The sequence below is a fragment of the Protopterus annectens genome, chromosome 7.part0, assembly GCF_019279795.1.
Source record: "Protopterus annectens isolate FY-2018-M chromosome 7.part0, PAN1.0, whole genome shotgun sequence".
NCBI classification, from domain to species: Eukaryota; Metazoa; Chordata; order Ceratodontiformes; family Protopteridae; genus Protopterus; species Protopterus annectens.
Window position 1 is genome coordinate 32,846,873 of NC_056739.1, and position 20,824 is coordinate 32,867,696.

A 20,824-nucleotide genomic window follows, 5' to 3' on the forward strand; every position below is an offset into this window, starting at 1 on the left:
CCCTGTAGGATCTAGTGGACAGACAAAACACATAAATATAAGAGAAATAATGGCTGTCATCAATGCTTTGAAAGCCTCGAATCATCTCTAGTCCCTAGGATCTCTGCAAATCTTCACAGATAACTTTGAAGTGATGTGGTATTGAAAAAGGCGGGTACCAGATCCCACCTTCTGTGCAGACTGGCAGTGACAGCCTGGGAGATAGCAATTCAACTCAATCCAACTCTTTGTAGGTTCACAGATACTTACTAGGCTATTGATCTGTGAGAATTTTAATAAGCTTAGCCTTTAAGGTTACATACATTCTGTCAGAGCAAAACCTTACTGCCGATAAACTCACCAAGACCAAGGTATACACACATCGAAACGTCCTCCTGGTGTCTTCCAAGAATTGATATGACTGTAGGGAACATCTTAACTAGATCTGTTTGCCTCCTCTCAGAACAGAGAACTAAAGAAATTCTGGTTGAGGATTCCATGTAATCAGGCCTGGAAGACAGATGCTTTTTCATTCCCATGAATGAGAATGTATCTGCATGCTTTTCCATCCTTTCCACTGATTACTACGGTGCTTCTAAATATTCAGAGGAACTTTCCAAAACTTGTGGTGGTGACTCCCTTCTGGCCAAGGCAACAGTGGTTCTCCTATTTTTTTTTTCCAATATGACCAGAGACAGTTAATACAGCTTACCCACACAAAACAGTGGAGTTTGATACATCCGAGTCTGGAAACTCTTCCACACACTATGGATGATAGAATGTTGACACCTTTCAGGCACCTTTTTCTGAAGATGTGTAGCAGGTTTTAAAAGAGGTGAAAAAGTCTGCTACCAAAAAATCATATAAGAGCAAGTAGAAAACAGTTATCTGACTACACTCAAAGAACCGTGACTTGTTTCAAGCCTAGCTGCCTCTTGTTCTTGAAACACGTATCACATATTTCTACTTGCCTGCCCTTAGAACTTCCCCTTTGGAACAATGCACAAGTTAAACAGTTTTTTGAAAGGGGTCTTACTCACTTGCTCATCTAGAAGGCATGTAGCTCTTCCTTGGGATGTCAATCTTGTCCTTGAAAAAAAATACTTTGTTGTCATATAAACCAGCTCATGAGGCTGATTTGAGGTTCTTAACATGGAAGGCTGTTTTACTTATTACCCTGACATCTGCTAGAAGAGGATCTGAGTTGTAAACACTCTTGGTGTGTGAACCCCACCTAATTTTTCATAGGGACAGGGTTTAACTGAAAACAAATTTTACCTTTATGCCTAAATTCAACTCAAGGTATACTTTAAGCCAACTATTAATCTGCTTTTCCTGTTACAGTAGTCGTCCCTTCCTTTAGTTCCCTATGTTTTCTCTTACTTTACTGCTGTAGTTGCAGTGGTGGGTTTATTAGCACCTTTTTTGTATATAGTTATGTTTCATTTTGGTTCCTAGTGCAAGTGTATAGGGCTGTTGCCCATTTGTATATACATACATTTTTGTGCACCAGGAGGAGATGAGGTCCTTTTGCAGCTTAAGTTGTGAACCATGGAATTATGTATGCATCTCAGCCTCACATTTATATTACTGTATCTGTACACCAACTACACAAAACTCTACTTATATGTCCCCAATACCCCTGTAACACAGATGTGCTGTACAGCATGTGTACAAGAGAGAAAAATTGTAAAGCTATTATAAGATAAAGGGGTTCAAACACACATACACTATCTCTGTACCATGCACAGAAGCTTGGTACTGCAATTGCACACTGTCAATCTGTCATTATAGTAGAAAAAAGTAAGGAATGCTGTGTCGATCTATATGTTCATAGGTAAGTACTAGGCTAGCTGCCCTTGCATGCCATTTCAAGGCTAGCCAATTTCACTTTTTATGCTCAAATTAACCTATCCCATATGGTTAGAGATTGGCCTTACCCATCCTGTGGTTGATAATTACTCATTTCCCCTAATGATAACAGCTTGGATAATATCATAGATAATGTGAGGGGAGCCATGCATGAGATTAAAGCATTTAAGAGCGGTCTCTGTTCATTAGTAGTATGGGGGCAGCCCTGGGTTAAATTTTCTGTCTCCCCTTATTATTTATTTATTTACATTTGTTGACCAGGAGTGTCCGACTGGACGTAGGTCCATTTTCAGCAGAGGCCCAGGGAGAACAGCTCCACAGTTAAAATAAACAGACAGTAGTTACATTGGATTACATAGCGATTAACAATTTTATCAACATAGCAATTAATTACAAACATATTTACAGATGAAGAACATAGTACATCAGTAGACAACTAGAATCTTTATCTGTGAAGTACATAACAGACATTAACAAATGTTACAATAAGAAGTTCCTGCTGTATAATAAGTACTAGGCTTATGAGCATCTGAGTTTGCTATAATCAAGGTAGTTAGTGGGGTGGAAAGAAAGGTAGTGGTTGGATGGGGTGGGTGATATTAGAGTGGGAGTTGCAAGGGCATAGCCAGCATGTTTTAGGTGCGCTTTTAGTAAAGTTTTGAAGTGGGTGCATGATGGTACGGAGGTAATTGTGGGTGGGAGGGAGTTCCATAATTTGGCTATGGCGCAAGAGAATAGTGCTTCACCAGCAGAGTTATTGGCTTTAGTGATCTGCAAGTGATTTTTGTTGCTGGATCTTAGTGGTCTGGTGGTGCGATAGGGCTGGAGTAGATTCTGGAGGGATGAGACATTTAGTGGATGGTTTACTAGTTTGTGGGCGAGTGAGAGTTGATACCATTGAAGGAGGTGAGGGAGTTTAAGCCAGCCCAGTTCAGCAAGTGAGAGACAGTGGTGACTACGGTAGGATGCCCGTGTGGTGAATTTGGCGATTTTGTTGTAGCAGGTCTCTAGCTTGTTTAGATCGCATTGCCTTAGGCTGGTATATATTGGAGAGGCATAAAGTAGGGTGGAGATAAGGTGGGAATTTGCTACTGAAATCTTTGCTGCTTTGGTGAGAAGTTGCTTATTTCTGTATAATGCTCCTAGTTTTTTGTGGACTTTTTTATGGTCATGGATATGTGAATGTCAAATTTTAGTTTGTCTATTTCCACTCCTAGCAATTTGGTGTGTTCAGTTGGGTATATAGTGGTGTTGTCTTTTGCTGTGATGTTAAAGTGAGAGTTGTTTTGAGTATGTTTGTTGGGATGGAAAATGAGTTTGGGTTGAGTATTAATTGGGCATCGGATAACCAAGTTTCAACAGAGGAAAAGGCTTCCTGTGTGACGTTTTGCAGTTTGGGTAGGGACTGGGCTGAGCAGATGATGGTTGAGTCATTCTATGAGTGTGCCATGTTTGGTGGCAGATGCTAGCTTATTGGGGAAAACAGAGAAGAGTAGGGGTCCAAGGATGGATCCTTGGGGAACCCCTATGGAGGTAGGTGGTTGGTGAGATATTTCATTCTGCCATACAACGGATTGTTGGCTGTCAGACGGGTAACTCTGTAACCAGTTGGTGACTGATTGAGAGAAGGATAGGTTATTGAGGACAGAGATGAGTTGTTTTTGTGGGACCATGTCAAATGCTTTAGATAGGTCTAGGAAAGTAGCAGAGGAGAAATAGCCATTGTTTTTATGCTGAAGGATAGTGTTAGTAAAGGAGAGTAAGGCAGTGGTGGTGCTATGGTTTGGTTGGAAATCATGCTGATTATGGAAAGGAGGTTGTTAGTAAGGAGGTAGTCTGAGACCTGAGAGTGTATGCATCTCTAGTATTTTGGAGAGTAGAGGGAGAATAGCTATGGGGCTGTAATTGGTTAGTTCTGTGGAGGGGCCGCCTTTGTGGAGGGGAATTATATGTGATACTTCCCACAGTGTGGGAACGTAACTTTCTGACAGAGATCGGTTAATCAAGATGGATACTGGGTAGGCCAGAGCATCAGCTGTGGTTTGTAGGTATTCACTTGGGAGGTTGTCTGCTGCTAATTTGGTGGGCTTAAGTTTAGTTAAGAGTTTTTGTATGTTGGAGGTAGGTACAGGAGAAAAAGAGAAGGCAGTGGGGAGATTACTATTTGAAGGTGTGGGTTGGAGGGGAGGGGAGGGGGTTGTGTTGTTTAGCTAGTGATAGTATGGTTTGTGTGAAGTGTGTGTTGAATGAGGTAGCAATATTTTCAGAGGAGTGAGGGATGTTAGGAGGAGGGGTACTGACTTTACCTGGGTGGAGGATGGAGTTTATGGTGGACCAAAATTGTTTGGGGCTGTGTTGGGAGGAGTCTAGGGCAGACTGGTAGTATTGGAATTTGTCCTGTTTTATTAGCTTTTTGACTGTATTGCGTAGTTCTAGAAATTTCTGTCTAGTTGACGGGGTTTTGGTTTTGCTTCAGTGCTCCCAGGCTTTATCCCTGTTTTTCATTTCTGACTTAGTGGTTTTCTGTAGCCATGGAAGGGTTGTGCTTTGGTTTTGGAAAGTCTTATGATGCTGTTTAAATATTATAGCTACACCGCCTCCTTTCTTGTTTAGCCGATCTACTCTTAGTATGCCATAACCGGTAGGGAGTATTTGCTCACTGGTAATGTGAGGTTTTAGCCAGGTTTTTGTCAGGATGACTATATCTGGGGAGTACAAGTCTATGGTGGCATGGAGTTCATGGACTTTGTTGGATATACTTCTAATATTTAGGCTTAGTGGAAGGAAGTCTCTTGGCTTTCTGTTGGCTGTAATATGGGAGAAGTTGTGGTTTCTAGTCTGATTATGAGGATTGGGGTTGGAGATGGTAGGGCCAGGGTTGGGGTGGATGTCTCCACTTAGGGCTAGTTTTGATATGCATGAGGGTATTAGTTTTCTCAGTTTTTGAATGTGTTTGTTTATTAGGGAAACTTTATGATTGTGCTCTGTGGGTAATAGGTATGGTGGGAGGGTTACTATGTTAAGTTGTAGGGATGCTTTATGTTTGAGTAAAATAGTTGGTAGAATATGTGGGGGGTGCATAGGGATGGTTCTTGAGTTGGTGGAAGGGGAGCTGAGTGAGGGTGAGACGTGAGTGTTGGTGTGAGTAGTAGTACAGTGGTAGTGGTTGAGTGGGGGAATGATGAGCTTTGGTAGGATGTAAGATATGCAAGGAGAGTGCATGCAGTGAGCATAGGTAAGGTATGCTTGTACATGTTAGTTAAGGAGGTGTGATAGTAGTGGGAAGATGGAGGAGTTAGTATTGGGCTAGCACTGTGGTTAGCTATTAGAAAGATGGGAGGAGTTTGTGAGTGTAATAAAGGTAGGACCACTGGGGGCGGGAGGTAATAGGGGCTAGGGTGGGGAGCGAAGCGGGTAGAGACCCTGTTAGTAGCTCTTATGAGGGGGCTGGAAACAATCAGGTAACAGAGTAAACTGATAAATGAACATATGATAGTGACAAAGAGTGGTTGTAGTTTTAAAAATGGTGCCTGCCACAGGTAATATTTAATAACTTTGAGATTGGCTTAAGGTAAGAGGAGGCAGTTCTTTTGTACTACTGCTAATGAGCCAAAGCAAAGACAAGTTTGTGTTTAAGAAACAGTCAGAATTGACTAAGGACTGCTCTAAAACTGTAAGTCATTTCTTAACCATTTCTCAGGTGGAAAAACAGGATAACCTTGTATCAGTAGGCTACTGTGGTCTCAGTTTAAATTAACAAAACACAAAGTATTGATCAGTTATGGATACTATTTGCTAACAGAAGGGAATAAGAGAGAAAGTGAAAGACAAGTGTGTGTGGGGGGGGGGGGGGGCTGCCTACAAGCCAAAGCACAGTGCTCTCCAAGGGAAAATGAATATTGGCACAAACAGGTAGACACATGCTCAAAGTTAACTTTAGCTTTTTGCAGACAGTTCAACCCAGACTGCGCTTTTCTTATAAGAATGATAAAAGTGGTACCGCAGTTGAATACTTAAGAGTGGTGTTAGGTTCAAAGTTAACTTTAGCTGTTTGCAGACAGTTCAGACCCGGACTGTGCTTTTCTTATAAGAATGATAAAGGTGGTACCGCAGTTGAATACTTGAGTGGTGTTAGGTTGGAGAGAAAATGAGCTCCTCATGGGGCCTATAGCAGAGTGGATTGTAGTTTTTATTTCCTTTAAAATGATTAGCACCTGGCACCACTCCCCTGATGGGCTTTTGAGAAGGGAGCTGAAGCAAACACCTAAATATCGCTGGTGCTAGGAGCTCAAAGCCGACTACTTCCACATTGTGTGGGTATGCCCAGCCCTTAATTTTCTGTGGGTGAATGTCTATCATTTAATAGCTTTTGTTATTGTCAGACAGTACTTTATTGTTAAGAGTGGTCAAAAAAATGAAGTTTGCCCATACCATAGAAAATCTACAAAACCATCAGGGAAATAATAGGGACAGCTTTAGCATGTATATTCAAATTCCAGAAGCAACCCGCAGCTGAATAAAACAAAGAAACAAACTCTTTTATACACAGACAATATAGGCAAGGCAAACACCATCATGCCAGCCAAGAGGTAACTATGTTTATCTGATGTTGTTAATCCTCTTTCCATTCATCACTGATGGGTTTGGTTCAGAGCCCTCAGAACCGAGTCAGCCAAATACCAAGCTTGAGCCAGCCAAAATCTCTCGAGCTAAGTTTCTACCCAGAACACCCTTCTCCCTGTTACCTCAGATCTCGTTTGCCACGTAGCAGTAAAGCCGTGTTTCAGCCGAGCTCTCAGCTAAGTGAAAACTTTTTAATATCTCTTCGGATTTTTGGTCTCTTTTCCTTATGATTGTTGAGCTAGTTGAGCTTGTGGTGCAGCGTGCTTGGAAGAACCCTGATTCTGTTGAGTCAATCCCTTGGAGACCTGACAAGATACTTTCTCCAGCTGAGGAAAACGCACATTGGTCCAGAGGTTTACCAGTTGATGCTATGGTAGTGGCGGTGGCCACAAAAAAGGATCTCACTGAAGAGAGTCATACTGTCCACCCTCACAACAGAGAGTCCCAGGCCGTGCACAGATTAGGGAAGCGAGTCTTTGCTTCAGAAACCTTTGCTATACGGTCCCTGAAGTACTTGGCACATTTTACGAGGCTCCAAAGAGACTTGGTTTCCAAACCCTCTGGAATACTTGCAGGATAGGTGTCTGACAAGGTAAGGGATAAAGTTGCCTCGCAGCTCGCAACCCTGGAATTGATCTCCAATTCGTCCATGAGGTTGCTCTCACACGCAACCGAAGGGGTGGCTAGAGCTGTGGGTTCAGGCATAGTTATGAGACGCCATGCTTGGATGCGCCTTTGTGACTTTGTGGACTCTTTCAAGTCTTCCTTCCTGAATAATCGAAGTATCTTCCCTTTTTGTCCCCAAAGTGAAGGGCACTCTGGCCAGGTGAGACCCTGTCTGCCTTAGGCCTACATTTTTCCAATCCTCAACATTTCCTTTTCCAGGAACCAGAGGAGTGGCAAAATGTGGCACAAAAACTCTCAGGGCCCTTTCCGTGCCACGCATGGTGATGATACCCCTGGGGCAGAGGGGGTAACAATTCTGGAAGATGCCCCTACCGAGGCAGAGGGGGTCCACATAATCAGGGACCGAGGGATTCTTTCTCTGGGCAGCCTTATCAGTGGTCCTGAAGAGCGGCCCAATTGCTTTCCTCTGAAAGCAGTCAGGGGTCATTTCTCTCTGCACCAGGCTACCTGGCATTCTAACCACCGATCGTGGGTGCAGAATATCATAACCAGAGGCTACACTATTCCCCTCATCACTTATCCAAAGCTTCCAACAAATCTTCCAGATGTTCCACCCAGTCAAAGGGAAAAAACAGCTGTGGAAATAAACAAGCTGTTTCAAAAAAGAGCTCCAGGAGTCTTCTTCGCTTCTGGCTAGGAGCCAATCATTACTAGTTTTGTGCCCTGCCATTTGGACTCTCTACAGCCCCCAGAATGTTCACAAAGTGCATGGCAGTGGTTACAGCTCACTTGGGACTGCAAGGATGCTGGGTGTTTCCTTATTTGGATGATTGGCTCCTTACCACCCCCCACCAAGCATCTTCTGGTAACAGCCCTGCCATACACCCACTCACTGGCGAACCTTTTGGGGATAACTGTGAACTGGGAGAAATCCAATCTTGTTCAGGTCCAGAAGATAGAGTTTATTAGAACAGTCTTCGACACCCGCTCTTGTCTGGTATGGCTCCCAGCTCACAGACTCCAGAGATTGAGGCTTCAGCTCTGGATGATACTCTGTCAAAACAAAGTCTCAGTGAGACAGGTTCATCAGGATTTAGGATCCATGGCTGCTTCCATACCAATAGTGCCTCTGCCAAAATTGTACATGCAAATACTTCAGTGGCTTCTTCTTTCTCAATGGTTTCCGAATTACCATCCGCTATGTTTTCAAATTCATATAACCAGTTCTTTCAAGCAGGACCTTCTTTGGTGGATGAGGCCAGACACAGAACTTTGGAGCCATCCATTCCAACCTCCTCAACCCAAAACCATTGTGACCACGGATGCTTCCCTGGTAGGGTGGGAGGGCCACTTCCAGGGAAAGACAGTCCAAGGCGCATTGTCCACATTGGCGGCCAACCTGCATATCAACATTCTAGAAATGAGAGTGGTGCTGTTAGTGTTGCAAGCATTCCAACCTGTTCTTCCTTCTGGAACGATTGCAATTCAGTCAGACAATATGTTGGTAGTCTGGTGTATCAACAAGCAAGAAGGAACCAAGTCCTATCCCCTGTGTCAAGAGGCCATGAGAATTTGGCAGTGGGCAATAGCTTCCAACCACTTTCTGATAGCAATGCATATCCTGGGGGTTTCCAGCATGATTGCAGACAAGTTGAGCAGATGTATTCTCCTGGCTTACGAGTGGTCTCTTAATCCCGAAGTAGCGGCAGAAATTTTCAGCCATTGGAACCAGCCTTGCTGTGACCTATTTGCCTCCCCATCAAACAACAAATGCAGCAGCTGCAAAGGGGGGAGTCCCTGTGGGACGCTCTGATTCACGATTGGCCCATGGGACTGCTTTATGCCTATCCCCCCATTCCTCTGATACCCCAGTTCATAAAGAAAGCTATTTGGTTGAAATACAAAGTGATCCTCATAGCCCTCTTTTGGCCTCGACAAGTTTGGTTCTCCTTTCTTCGGCCTCATCTGTTATGTCCACCATGGATTCTGGACCCTCTTCCAGACCTAATTTCCCACCCCCAAGGGTTAAGTCATCTGAATCTGTCAAGTTTCAAGCTGACAGCTTGGTTTCTCCACTTCCGTTAATTGCCAGGCAGAATGATCTCTCCTCATCTGTTTGTGACACTACTCTGGCCTCTCATAAACCATCCACCAGAAGACTATATCTGGACAAATGGAAAAGGTTCTCTATTTGGTCAAAGAAAAACATGCTAGAGCTGTATTCAGCTACAGTCACAGCAGTTTTTCGAGGATGGACCTGCGGCTTCTACCATAAGAGTACACCTAGCGGCTATTTCAAACTATCATAATGGATTGGCTAGTTCTTCTCTCATCTCACTTCGGTTATGCAAAACATTTCTCAAAGGGGTCTCCCAGATTAGGCCTCCAGTCAGACAACCTATAGAGCCATGGAACCTCACGTTAGTTCTCCAGTCTTTGACTCAACCTTCATTTGAGCCCGCAGCAAAGTGTGACTTCAAATTCTTGTCATGGAAACCCCTGTTCCTGGTGGGCATCACGTCAGCCAGACGAATTTCTGAACTTCAGATATTATGCACCAAAAGGTCCTATCTGACCTTTCACAAAGACAGAGTATCACTGCGGACAAATCCATCTTTCCTTCCCAAAGCTGTCTCTGATTTTTCCATCAATCAGACTACTGATTTACCAGTATTTTTCCCAATTTTTTCTAATAAAGGGGAATACTGTCTACATTCCTTGGATGTGCACAGACAATTGATATTTTATTTAGACAGGACCTAAGTAATTTGTAAAACTGACCAACTTTTCATTTCCTTCTCTGGGCCTAAATTGGGAAATTCTGTTTCCAAGGTCACTTTATCAAAATGGCTAAGGGATTGCATACGCCATTTGCAAAAAAGCCTATGCCACAGAAAATTAAAACCCATTCGACTAGATCTATGGCAACATCTGTAGCCTTCCATTCCAGGGCTTCCGTGGATATCTGTGCAGCAGCCACTTGGGCTAAACCCTACACTTTTATCAATCATTACAAATTGGATGTGGTCACCAGAGGGAGACCTGCCTTCAGCTCAGTGGTATTCAGGAACGTTCTTCCATAAGGGCCGCCCAAGGATTACAAGGTAGCTGGGGATTCTGTCCCATCATTGATGAATAGAAAGAAGATTAACAACATCAGATAAAGAAGTTCTGTCTTATAATGTTCCATCTGTGTTGCTGATCTTCTTTCATTCATCTCTTCCCACCCTCATTCCCCCGCCAAAGTCTCCAGGCGGATACTTTGGGTCCAAGTGGTGTCTTAGGGCATTTGCGCAGAAATGGCCTCTGCTTTACTTGTATAACATGGGCAAACTCGATCTGAGGTCACAGGGAGAAGGGCATTGTGAGTAGAAACTTAGCTCAAGAGTTTTTGGCTGGCGCGAGCTTGGTATTTGGCCATTTCGGTTCCGAGGGCTTGGAACCAAACACATCAATGATGAATGAAAGAAGATCAACAACACAGATTGAACATTATAAACTGTTGAACCAATAATAAACCAACGACACCAAAAAAAGGCACAGATGTCCAGAACTAGCAACAGGAACAATGATGATCATCATTGTTCCTGTTGCTAGTTCTGGACATCTGTGCCTTTTTTTGAGATCGAACATTATGGTAAGACATAACTTCTTTTTTTCTATGTTAATTCAATGTTGGTGAATGTTTCCTCAATATATTTGTGTGACTATATGGAACATGGCCATTTATATAAGTGATCATTTTATACACTGCTTTATATTGCTCATACGTTATTACTGGGTGTACATCACCTACCTGCTTGTTATCATTTAGTAAAAGGATGCTTGAGTGAAAAAATACTTGTGAACCAATGTATCTGGAGAAGTAGAAACATAAATGTAATTTTTTAATTCATATACACTGCAGGGGTAAAGAGCAGAATATGTGACTGTAGAAAGATGATGAGAAATATTAATAGTCTGACTACTGAAATATTTTTATGGATAATGAAAAATGCTTTGTGAGTGTCTGACATATGAAATGGTCAGAAATCCTTGAAGCGTAGTCATTAATGTGCTGTCTTAGTAAAATTTGTTTTGATTAGAACTGTGCTTCTAGGGTAAAAACAATACTACAAATGTTATCGGAAATCCCTGTCTAATGTTTTGCATATCTCCATCTCTTCATATTGTTTTGATATTATATCATTTAGTTTACTGCTTAAAATTGCCTCTGCAATGGATGGGTGGAAAGAGATGGGCATGCAGAATAGGAGCAGTTCATAAAGAACCAAGTCCAGCTCAGCCAGCCTGGATTGTACAAATATATGCTATCATTTATCTGATTAATAGGGCTTCAAGGGTATCAACAAGTTCTAGGAAAGAAACAACACTTCTTTATGTCTTTAAATGGACACATTTAAGGAACTTTTTGATTCATCCCACAATGGTAAATAGGATTTCTGCATTAAAGGAAGATTGAGGTCTGAGATAATATCATATTATCTAAATAACCCTCCCTTAACTTCCAATAAAAATCTAATTAAGAAGAGAAAGAGAATTAAAAGCAGCAAACCTTTCAGGAAAGTGTTGAAGACATTGGATAGCTTCATTTAATGATGAAGTTCAATGTTTGCAGTGTGTGGTCTAATGAAAGTATAATTTAAGTATATAGCAGTATGCATGGGATTGCCACACTTTATCAATGAATGCAGCTGTCTAGTGTCAGACATTACTTAACAAGTCTGTTACTTTAATTTCCAAATTTTTAATACCGACAGTCTAACTGGTGACTTGAAGAACACTTCTGTTGAAAAGTGGAGGACAACTTGTGTATTTGTAAGAACACTAAATCAAGTATCCATGTTACTGTATGTTAGCACGTTTAACAGCATTGCATATTTCAAATGCTTGTTTACCTCTTATGTATATGTAAGAATTCTCCTCCTAATTCATAGTAAAAAGTGTCATTTCTTGAATGTCTTCCACTAATTTGGTCCTGGAGTATGTTTAAAATGAGTACTATAAGTTTTGCTAATATTTTGACAGGATGATACAGTAACAGGAATTCTCTATGGTATTTTGTCATTTATGTTTCTCAGGTCAGTGTGCCAGGACCATGTGTCTTGAATACGAATTGAAATAAGAGATACAGCTTCCACCATTTGTGCTTAGGTGACCATGCTGTACTGGGATATTTAGCCATGCTTAAGTGACTAGTGGTGGAACATTCATCCATTATTTAAGTGACCACACTATACTGGGAACCAGACATGCTTTAGTGACTAGGTAGTAATGGAACAGCCATCCATGCTTAAGTGACAGTGTGGTAGTGGAACAGCTAGGTTTAAATGGTCATATAGTACTGCGACATCTTTCCACACTTAAGTTATCATGTAGGAGTGGGACATGCAGTCATGATAAGTGACCATGTATTAATGGGACATCCAGTCATTCTAAAGTGATTATGTACTAGTTGTGACCATAAAGTAAGCATGTACTAGTTGTGATACCCAGTCATGCTAAAGTGACTGTTTTAGTTGGGACATCCGGTCATGCTAAAGTGAGCTTATACTAGCTGGGACATTCACACATGCCTAAGTGACTGCACAAATGTGGAATATCCCACATCTGTGACAGCAGCCATGGTTAAGTGACTGTGTACTTGTGGGACATTAAGCAAGCCTTCCCTGAGTTGGGAGTCTTGTTGTTTGCCATTCCTGTCATGATAGTGTGAGCCATGTGTAAGCCTAAACTATATTTGTATTGTCATACCATGCTGTTCACCAGATAATGTCTTTTATAAGCTAATAACAAAGATAATTTACTAGAATTCTGCTTTAACTCTTAGGGTGTGTGTGAGGAAATGACTTATGAAGAAATCCAGGATAAATATCCTGATGACTTTGCTCTGCGGGATCAAGACAAATATCATTATCGCTACCCTGGTGGAGAGGTAAGAAGTAACAGAGTTTCATTTCTCATATCATTATCGCTACCCTGGGTGAGAGGTAAGAAATAATAGCATTTCATTTCTCATATTATTATCGCTACCGTGGGGGAGAGGTAAGAAATAATAGCGTTTCGTTTCTCATATCTTTATCGCTACCCTGGGGGAGAGGTAAGAAATAATAGCATTTCATTTCTCATATCATTATCACTACCCTGGGGGAGAGGTAAGAAATAGTAGCATTTCATTTCTCATATTAATATCGCTACCCTGGGGGAGAGGTAAGAAATAATAGCGTTTCATTTCTCATATCATTATCGCTACCCTGGGGGAGAGGTAAGAAATAATAGCATTTAATTTCTCATATTATTATTATCGCTACCCTGGGGGAGAGGTAAGAAATAATAGCGTTTCATTTCTCATATCTTTATCGCTACCCTGGGGGAGAGGTAAGAAATAATAGAGTTTCATTTCTCATATCATTATCGCTACCCTGGGGGAGAGGTAAGAAATAATAGCGTTTCATTTCTCAAATCATTATCGCTACCCTGGGGGAGAGGTAAGAAATAATAGCGTTTCATTTCTCATATCATTATCACTACCCTGGGGCAGAGGTAAGAAATAACAGAATTTAATTTCTCATATGTGTTACAAATCTCTGTGTTTGCCCATACCTTACTTGGATAGAAGGAAGTTTCTCTGTTCACCTGTGTGAGAGGGGAGCTTTGAGCAGCCTATGTGTCCCTGGAGGAGTGGTTTCAGCCCAGAAAGTAGTATTTTATTGGCCATTTTGAGCTAATTTCTCTCTCTTTCATTTTCCTGCTATAAAAACCACATTTGCCCAGTTTTGCGCACCGGGCAGTGCCAGTTAGCTAGGGTATAACTATGCCCGACTCCACAAAGTCTCCAAACTTTCAACTTATGCACTCAAGCCATTCATTTCTCAGCCCGGCACTTGCTCAAAACTCATAGCAAGCACTTATAAACCCTAGCACTACAGAAGGACAAGGCTCTCTATTCGACCTTACCAGCCATTCAGTAAAACAGTTTACTGTACCTATCCAGGCATGTCCAAAGGGCAGTTTCAGGTGTACTCTCCAGTCCATCTGGTGAATCTGGGCATTTTGAGGCAATGTTACAACTGCCTCATGTACACAGACAACCCTCTCCTCCTACCACCAAGGGAAATACTGGCATCACACCACCAGTCTCACATAGACCCATTAAACCAGCATCGGCAAAAAACACACGTAAATACACAAAAATATACTCAGAGGCTCTAAATAAAAATCTGCAAAAGCAACAGAGCCCTCCAAAGCAGACATCCAAGCATCCTCCACCCCCCCAACACAAACCATGAAACACATACTTCACAAAACCAGTGTGCCACGCAATCACAGCCCTCAAGGCAAAATAACATACCCAACATACTAGTAATAGGTAACTCTATAGTTAGGCACACTGATGTCCCACTCACTAGGCTGAATAAGGAGAAGGTTACTGCTAGCTGCCTGTTGGGTGCCAGGATCTGCCACATAACACAAGCACTCAGGTCACTCCAGAACAAGTACAAATACGACTCTGTCATTGTCCATGTTGGTGTGAATGACCTGAGCCATACCTCCCTGGACTACATGAAAAGAGACATGGAAGAGCTCTCTGATCACGTAGCCCAGGCCGGTATGACCCTGACCCTGAGTAGCATCCTGCCCTCACCAAGAATGATACGACAGTATAAGGAAAAATTTATCAATTTCAACAATTGACTAAGTTTCTGGTGTCATTCAAAGGGGATCCAGTGTCTGCCTGGGATGACATGCTCGACAAGCCGCGCTGCTTCGCTACAGACAGCTTGCACCTGTCACCCTTAGGCTTTCGAATACTGGCCAAGGCTCTTGCCACCCCCATGGTGCCTTTTTTAGGCAAGGCTCAAAAAACAAACCCACAGCCATAAATAACACAAGTAACAAAATTCTGACGGTAATACTACTCAATGCCAGAAGTCTAAACCTCAAAATGCAAGCACTCGAGGCACTCCTCAGTATGGAGAAAATCGATATATGTGCAGTAACAGAAACCTGGTTTAAGGCTCCAGAGAGCACCCCAGCACTACCAGGCTACAACTCATACCATACATTTTGGCCACAGAACCGAAACCGAAATACAAAAGGCGGGGGCGTATCCATATTCATCAAGGATACCCACACCTCCAGGTTAGTGGCACAGCACGATGCTTCAGAGATTATCCACGTGCAACTAACAATGGGCAAAACTGCAATTCAAATTGTAGCTTGCTACAGATAACCCACCATGTCCCAGGACCCCCATTCCGCATTTCTGGAAACACTGGGTAACATAAAGGTCCTAACAAACACCCTAATATTGGGTGATTTCAACTACCCAAACATTAACTGGGAGAACTACTCAAGTATTAACTCCCATGCCCAACATTTCATAGAATTTATAAACTCAAACACCCTGGAACAACTGGTCAACACTCCCACCAGAGGTGACAACATATTGGACCTGGTCATCACCAACATGGGCGACCGGTGTTCCACACCGGAGGTTAACCCCTCGCTTGTTAGATCTGACCATAAACAAATCACTTTGGATATCCACATTCCGCCCCCATCCCCAGACAAGGAAACCATTGTGAAAAACTTTTCAAAAGCAAACTTCACATTACTTAAGACAGAGGTGGAAAGTTTCAAAGCCCCCATGCTAAAGGATAGCGCTGTCCAAGCTGCAAAATCCTTTACTAATGCATTCTCCGGGCACCTACAAGAATGCATGGATCATGCTATCCCAAGCAAAACCAAGACTCACTCCTCCAAGAAAAGGAAACTAGTCTGGTGGACCCCTGCCATAAACAAGCTATACAATAGAAGGAGGAAACTAGTACAGAAAAGAGTAAAATCCTAAGAAGGGAAGATTTCCCTGATCAGTATCAGCAAGAAACTACGATCCCTCATAAAATCGTCCAAGGCGAGCTTTGAAAGAAAACTTTCCAAGGACTCCAAAGATAACCACAAGGCATTCTTTAGCTATGTCAAGAATCTAAGTGGCAATGCTCAGATCTGCTCGGAGTTAGTGCAGAATGGCACAAAATACACTAAACCAATCGATATTGCCAACATCCTGGCAGAAAGGTTCAGTGCAAACTTCACCCCCCCATCCCCAAAAGGGCCCATAACCATACCAGAAGAATGTAGAGCCCCTGAAATCACAGACACTCAGGTTAAAATAGCCCTCTCCAGAGCCAAAAACACAGCATCAGTGGGACCGGATGGTGTCCCAGGCTGCATCCTACACAAGCTCAAAGATGAACTAACCCCTCACCTAAACACACTGTTCAAACTCAGCCTCTCCACAGGCTACGTACCCATAGAGTGGTGCACAGCAATGGTTATTCTGCTCCACAAAGGTGGAGCCACAACATACCCCAAGAACTATCGCCCTATAAGCCTGACTAGCTTGGTCTGCAAGGCTATTTAGCGCATCATCATGGAACTCATTAACAGAGACATTGGGAACCTCCAAACACTGGACCCTACCCAGTTCGGCTTTGTTAAGGGCAGATCATGCCTCCTAAACCTGGTGAACTTCTTTGAGACAGTTACCAAGGCTATAGACAAGGGCAAGGTGGTACACACAGCCTATCTAGACCTCTCAAAGGACTTCGACACCATTCCCCATTCTGGTATTATAGACAAGCTCACCAGCCTGAACATAAACCCCTATGTCACAAGATGGGTTGCCAATTGGCTCACAGACAGAACCCACATGGTAAGAGTTGCGGGAGCTAGGTCTGACTCTATACCGGTTACAAATTGTATTCCCCAGGGCTCAGTCCTAGGACCCCTCCTGTTCGTCATATACTTCTCAGAGGTACAGACAAGCACAGGAGGACTATGGCTGACCAAAGTCACAGATGACTGCAAACTAGGGGCTATAATTGACTCACCGGCTTTCACAGACGTCCTCCAAAAGGGTCTCACTGAGATGGATACCTGGTGTCAAAATCATGGCCTCAAGCTAAATGCCAAAAAGTGCATAGTTATTCCCTTTGGAAATAACAAAGTACCTACAAACTACCACATAGGTAGTAGTCCCCTAAATACGGAAAAAGTAATAAGGGATCCGGGGACCCAAGTAGATAGTAATCTCTCCTTTGATAATCACATTGCAAAGTGGTTAGAAAATCCTTCTATGTGGCCCACCTAATCACAAAAGGGTTTGCATCCTGATCAAAAGAGGTCATTGTGCCCCTCTACTCATCACTCATCAGACCCATCATAGAGTACAACGCCCCATTTGGGATGTACCTTACAAGACACCTGCAACAGCTGGAAAGACCACAAAAGTACCTCACCAAGAGGATCACTGGCCTCAAACAGATGCCCTATGCAGCTCGACTGAAGAAACTTCAGCTGTACTCGGTTGCATACCGCCTGCTCAGAGGTGATCTCTGCCTGACATACAAGGCCATGTCCAACCCAGAATTGATGGACATGCTCCACCTAAAGAAAGCCTTATCCCCTCGAGCCACACGCTCTAGGGATCTAAACCTCACCACAACAATAAGTAGCACGTGCTGGAGGGATAGATTCCTGTCCCGGAGACTTCTCATGCTTTGGAACAAGATTCCAATCTACATGAGGTAGAGCTCCTCGCTAGCACTCTTCAAGAGAAACCTTGACGAGTGGATGGGAAACAGAAAGTTTACCCCGGGGATCACTTCAGTGGCTCTGCTGACAGAGGCACAGGGAACTAATCTAAGGGGGTGGCGAAAGCCAACACATTCTAGCTAGGCTTATAAATGCCTTTGGGCAGATAGCCTAGTACCTACCTATGAACCTATATCATTATTGCTACCCGGGGGAGAGGTAAGAAATAATAGAGTTTCATTTCTCATATCATTATTACTACCCTGGGGGAGAGGTAAGAAATAATAGTTTCATTTCTCCTGAACTTAGATGTCTAAGTCCAAACATGCTTTGGTTAATGATCTGGTAGTGAATGCCTCATCAAAGCAAATCGCGGTTTGAAATCAGAATATAATCACATATATAGTATCTGAAATACAGCCTTGAAAGTGCATCTTGATGTATTTCCAGCAACTGATTTGTGACAACTGCTTAGTGAGAGCTTGTTATAGCAGCATAAAACAAACAGGTTTGTGTTGTTCATGCAGGAGTAGAATGAGTGTATTTGTTTACTGATGGGTATCTGGTGTCCAGGTGACAAGAGCAACAGATTGGAAAGCAGCACGTGGAAGTGCTGTCAAACAATCACACTTACAACTATTATCGATCACTCTATAGAGGGGAATGGGTAATGCAGGGACAGTAACATATACGTGAGAGAAAAATATATCTATTTGAACCAGTCAAACAAAAAACAAAAAACTGAACTAAATGGTGAAGACACGATACGCAAACAAAAAAAAAACCCAACAACTATTAACAAAGAGAAAACTTAAAATGTTAACCCAGGTATGCTGTAAGACTGCCTTAATCCACTCGTCATAATGGCAGAAATGTTATCATTATAGTAGTATCTGAAAACTTCGCCGTGTGATATCCTTATTAATCAAAAATAGCAGCAAAGAGAAGTTAACCCAATAATCCACAAATCCACTTGATCCGCCACAAGAATGACTCAGCAGGACAAAAATGATCAGTTAAAGATTTATTAAACAAATATGCTTTATTAATTTACATCATAAATTAAGACTTTATCAGAATCTGTTCTCTACCTCCAATAACTCTTATGTCAGTCCTACTTGGAAGGCAGACTATTTTAGCCCATCTCTGGAAAGTGTCCACTGTAAGTAAGCATCAGCGTAGCACCAAACCATCATATGCTGAGATGGACTGCTAAGGGGTCCCAGGCACCAACCTAACAAACCTGAACTGTATAGGAGCACACTAGTTAGTTTACTCACAGCTATACTGTGACACACTTAAACAATGAATTACCAATACTACAAGCCTGTACTCCTAAGGTGACATAGGCCTGCGGTGAATAGTGAAGCCATTGCTGTTGGTTATTGCACTGTCAGACATACTGACACGCACTCATGAGACTGGATAGGGAAAGGTTAACAGTAATCTGTCCCTCTGATGCAAGGATAAGAGAGGTTACAAGGACCATGAAGACCCTTAATTACCCCCAAAAAAGACAAGAATACACTCCAAACCAGGAAAATTAGAAAAACGAACCAAAAGACAAGCTGCAAGACGATGGCTCCTCTTTATTGAAACACACTTTAGTGCTTTCGTCAATGGTATAAATGACTTCAGAATGAAAAAAAACACTACTTTCTCTATTTATATAATAAAATAAAAAATCATGTTTTCAATTGATCAATCAGCTTCAACCCAGCCTGTCTTAAAAGCATAGTACATATATTATTTCTAAACATACAGCAAAACAATATAGTTGAATTAAAATACTCTAAACAGAAAATACTTTAAAAAAGCAAAGCCAGCTTTCATTTTTAAAACACAACTAATAGAGATCACATCCTTGAGCCCTGGGGGGTACACTGGCACTGTACTTTATTTGCCACTTTAGTTCGTTATACTGCAAAAATAAATCAAGTGTCCCCCTCTTGGACCCTTTTCTACTTTTTTCATAGGTATGTATTTAAAACAATGTTCATGGTGGTTTTTAACATGTTTTGCAAGTGCATTCTTTTCATCTAGCCTTGAAATGTCATACTGGTGTTGGTAAATCCTCTTTCTAAATGGTGCCTTGGTCTTACCAATATAGAACATTTGAAATGCTTGACAAACTGCTATGTAAACCACCCCAGAAGTAAAACAATAACCTTTAATAGTAGTTTTAATATACTGACCAGTACCTGTTGTTACACCTTCACCCTCTAAAATAAAGTTACACTGGTGGCATCTTCCACATTTGTGCATACCCCTTTCAGCTACTCTAACACTATTACTTTCTAGCAAATTCTTAAAACAAATATCTTTCTTATAGACTATGGCAGGTTTTTCTCCTACTTTAGACTTAATATTTTGATCTGCTGAAAAAAATACTCTAGTTACCTCTTATGACCTCTTTTATCCCATTCTACTCCCAAGCTGCCCGTCATCTTCCTTACATTATTATGGCCACTGAAACCTGGCTGTAGTATGGTATTAGGGATGATGAAATAATTCCTCCAAGATACAACATACTTAGACTAGACAGAAAAGCAAAAAAGGCAGCTGATATCGCCATAATCTTTAAGAACTCCTATGACATATATGTTCTTCCTATATACACCTCCCATTTCCTTAATGCAGAAATTCTTATTGTATCACTTAAACCAGATAAACATAAGACTTAGCTAAAATGGCCTTATACATCCCCGCAGGCAACAATATTGATAACATGGAAGCCTTCTTGTCTTAGTCCTCTAACAATATCCATTATGAAACAATCTTAGTGGGCGATGCCAACATCAGTTGGCAAACTAAAAACAATAATTCCTCACACAACAGCCTAAATCTATTTGCGTTTATTCAATGTATCTTTACTGCAGCCCATTATAATAAGCTTAGTGACTGGCACTCTACCATTGCTTGGGTTCACAGTAACTCACCAAATAAGATGGCATCCTGTGACACTATTCGAGATAATTTAGGTGACCACTTGGCGTCTTATGCTAAGAAACTGACATAGCACCAAAAATCTTACTACTGTAATCATGTGTGTAATCTCTCCTCCTCTCAAAGATACTTTAATTAATAGCCTAAACTCGTTTAACTGGACTGTTGTACGCACTAT

The 20,824-nt window shown here is 42.0% G+C and overlaps 1 protein-coding gene across 5 annotated transcripts in view; it reads left to right on the plus strand.

Moving 5' to 3' along the window:
* Positions 1 to 20,824, plus strand: part of PFKFB2 (6-phosphofructo-2-kinase/fructose-2,6-biphosphatase 2) — a 655,955-nt gene that overhangs the window by 240,543 nt on the left and 394,588 nt on the right. For all 5 annotated transcript variants that reach the window (XM_044076459.1, XM_044076460.1, XM_044076462.1 and 2 more), the window contains exon 10: positions 12,932 to 13,036. In XM_044076459.1, the coding sequence (XP_043932394.1) occupies positions 12,932 to 13,036 (105 nt within the window). The remainder of the gene's footprint in view (positions 1 to 12,931; positions 13,037 to 20,824) is intronic.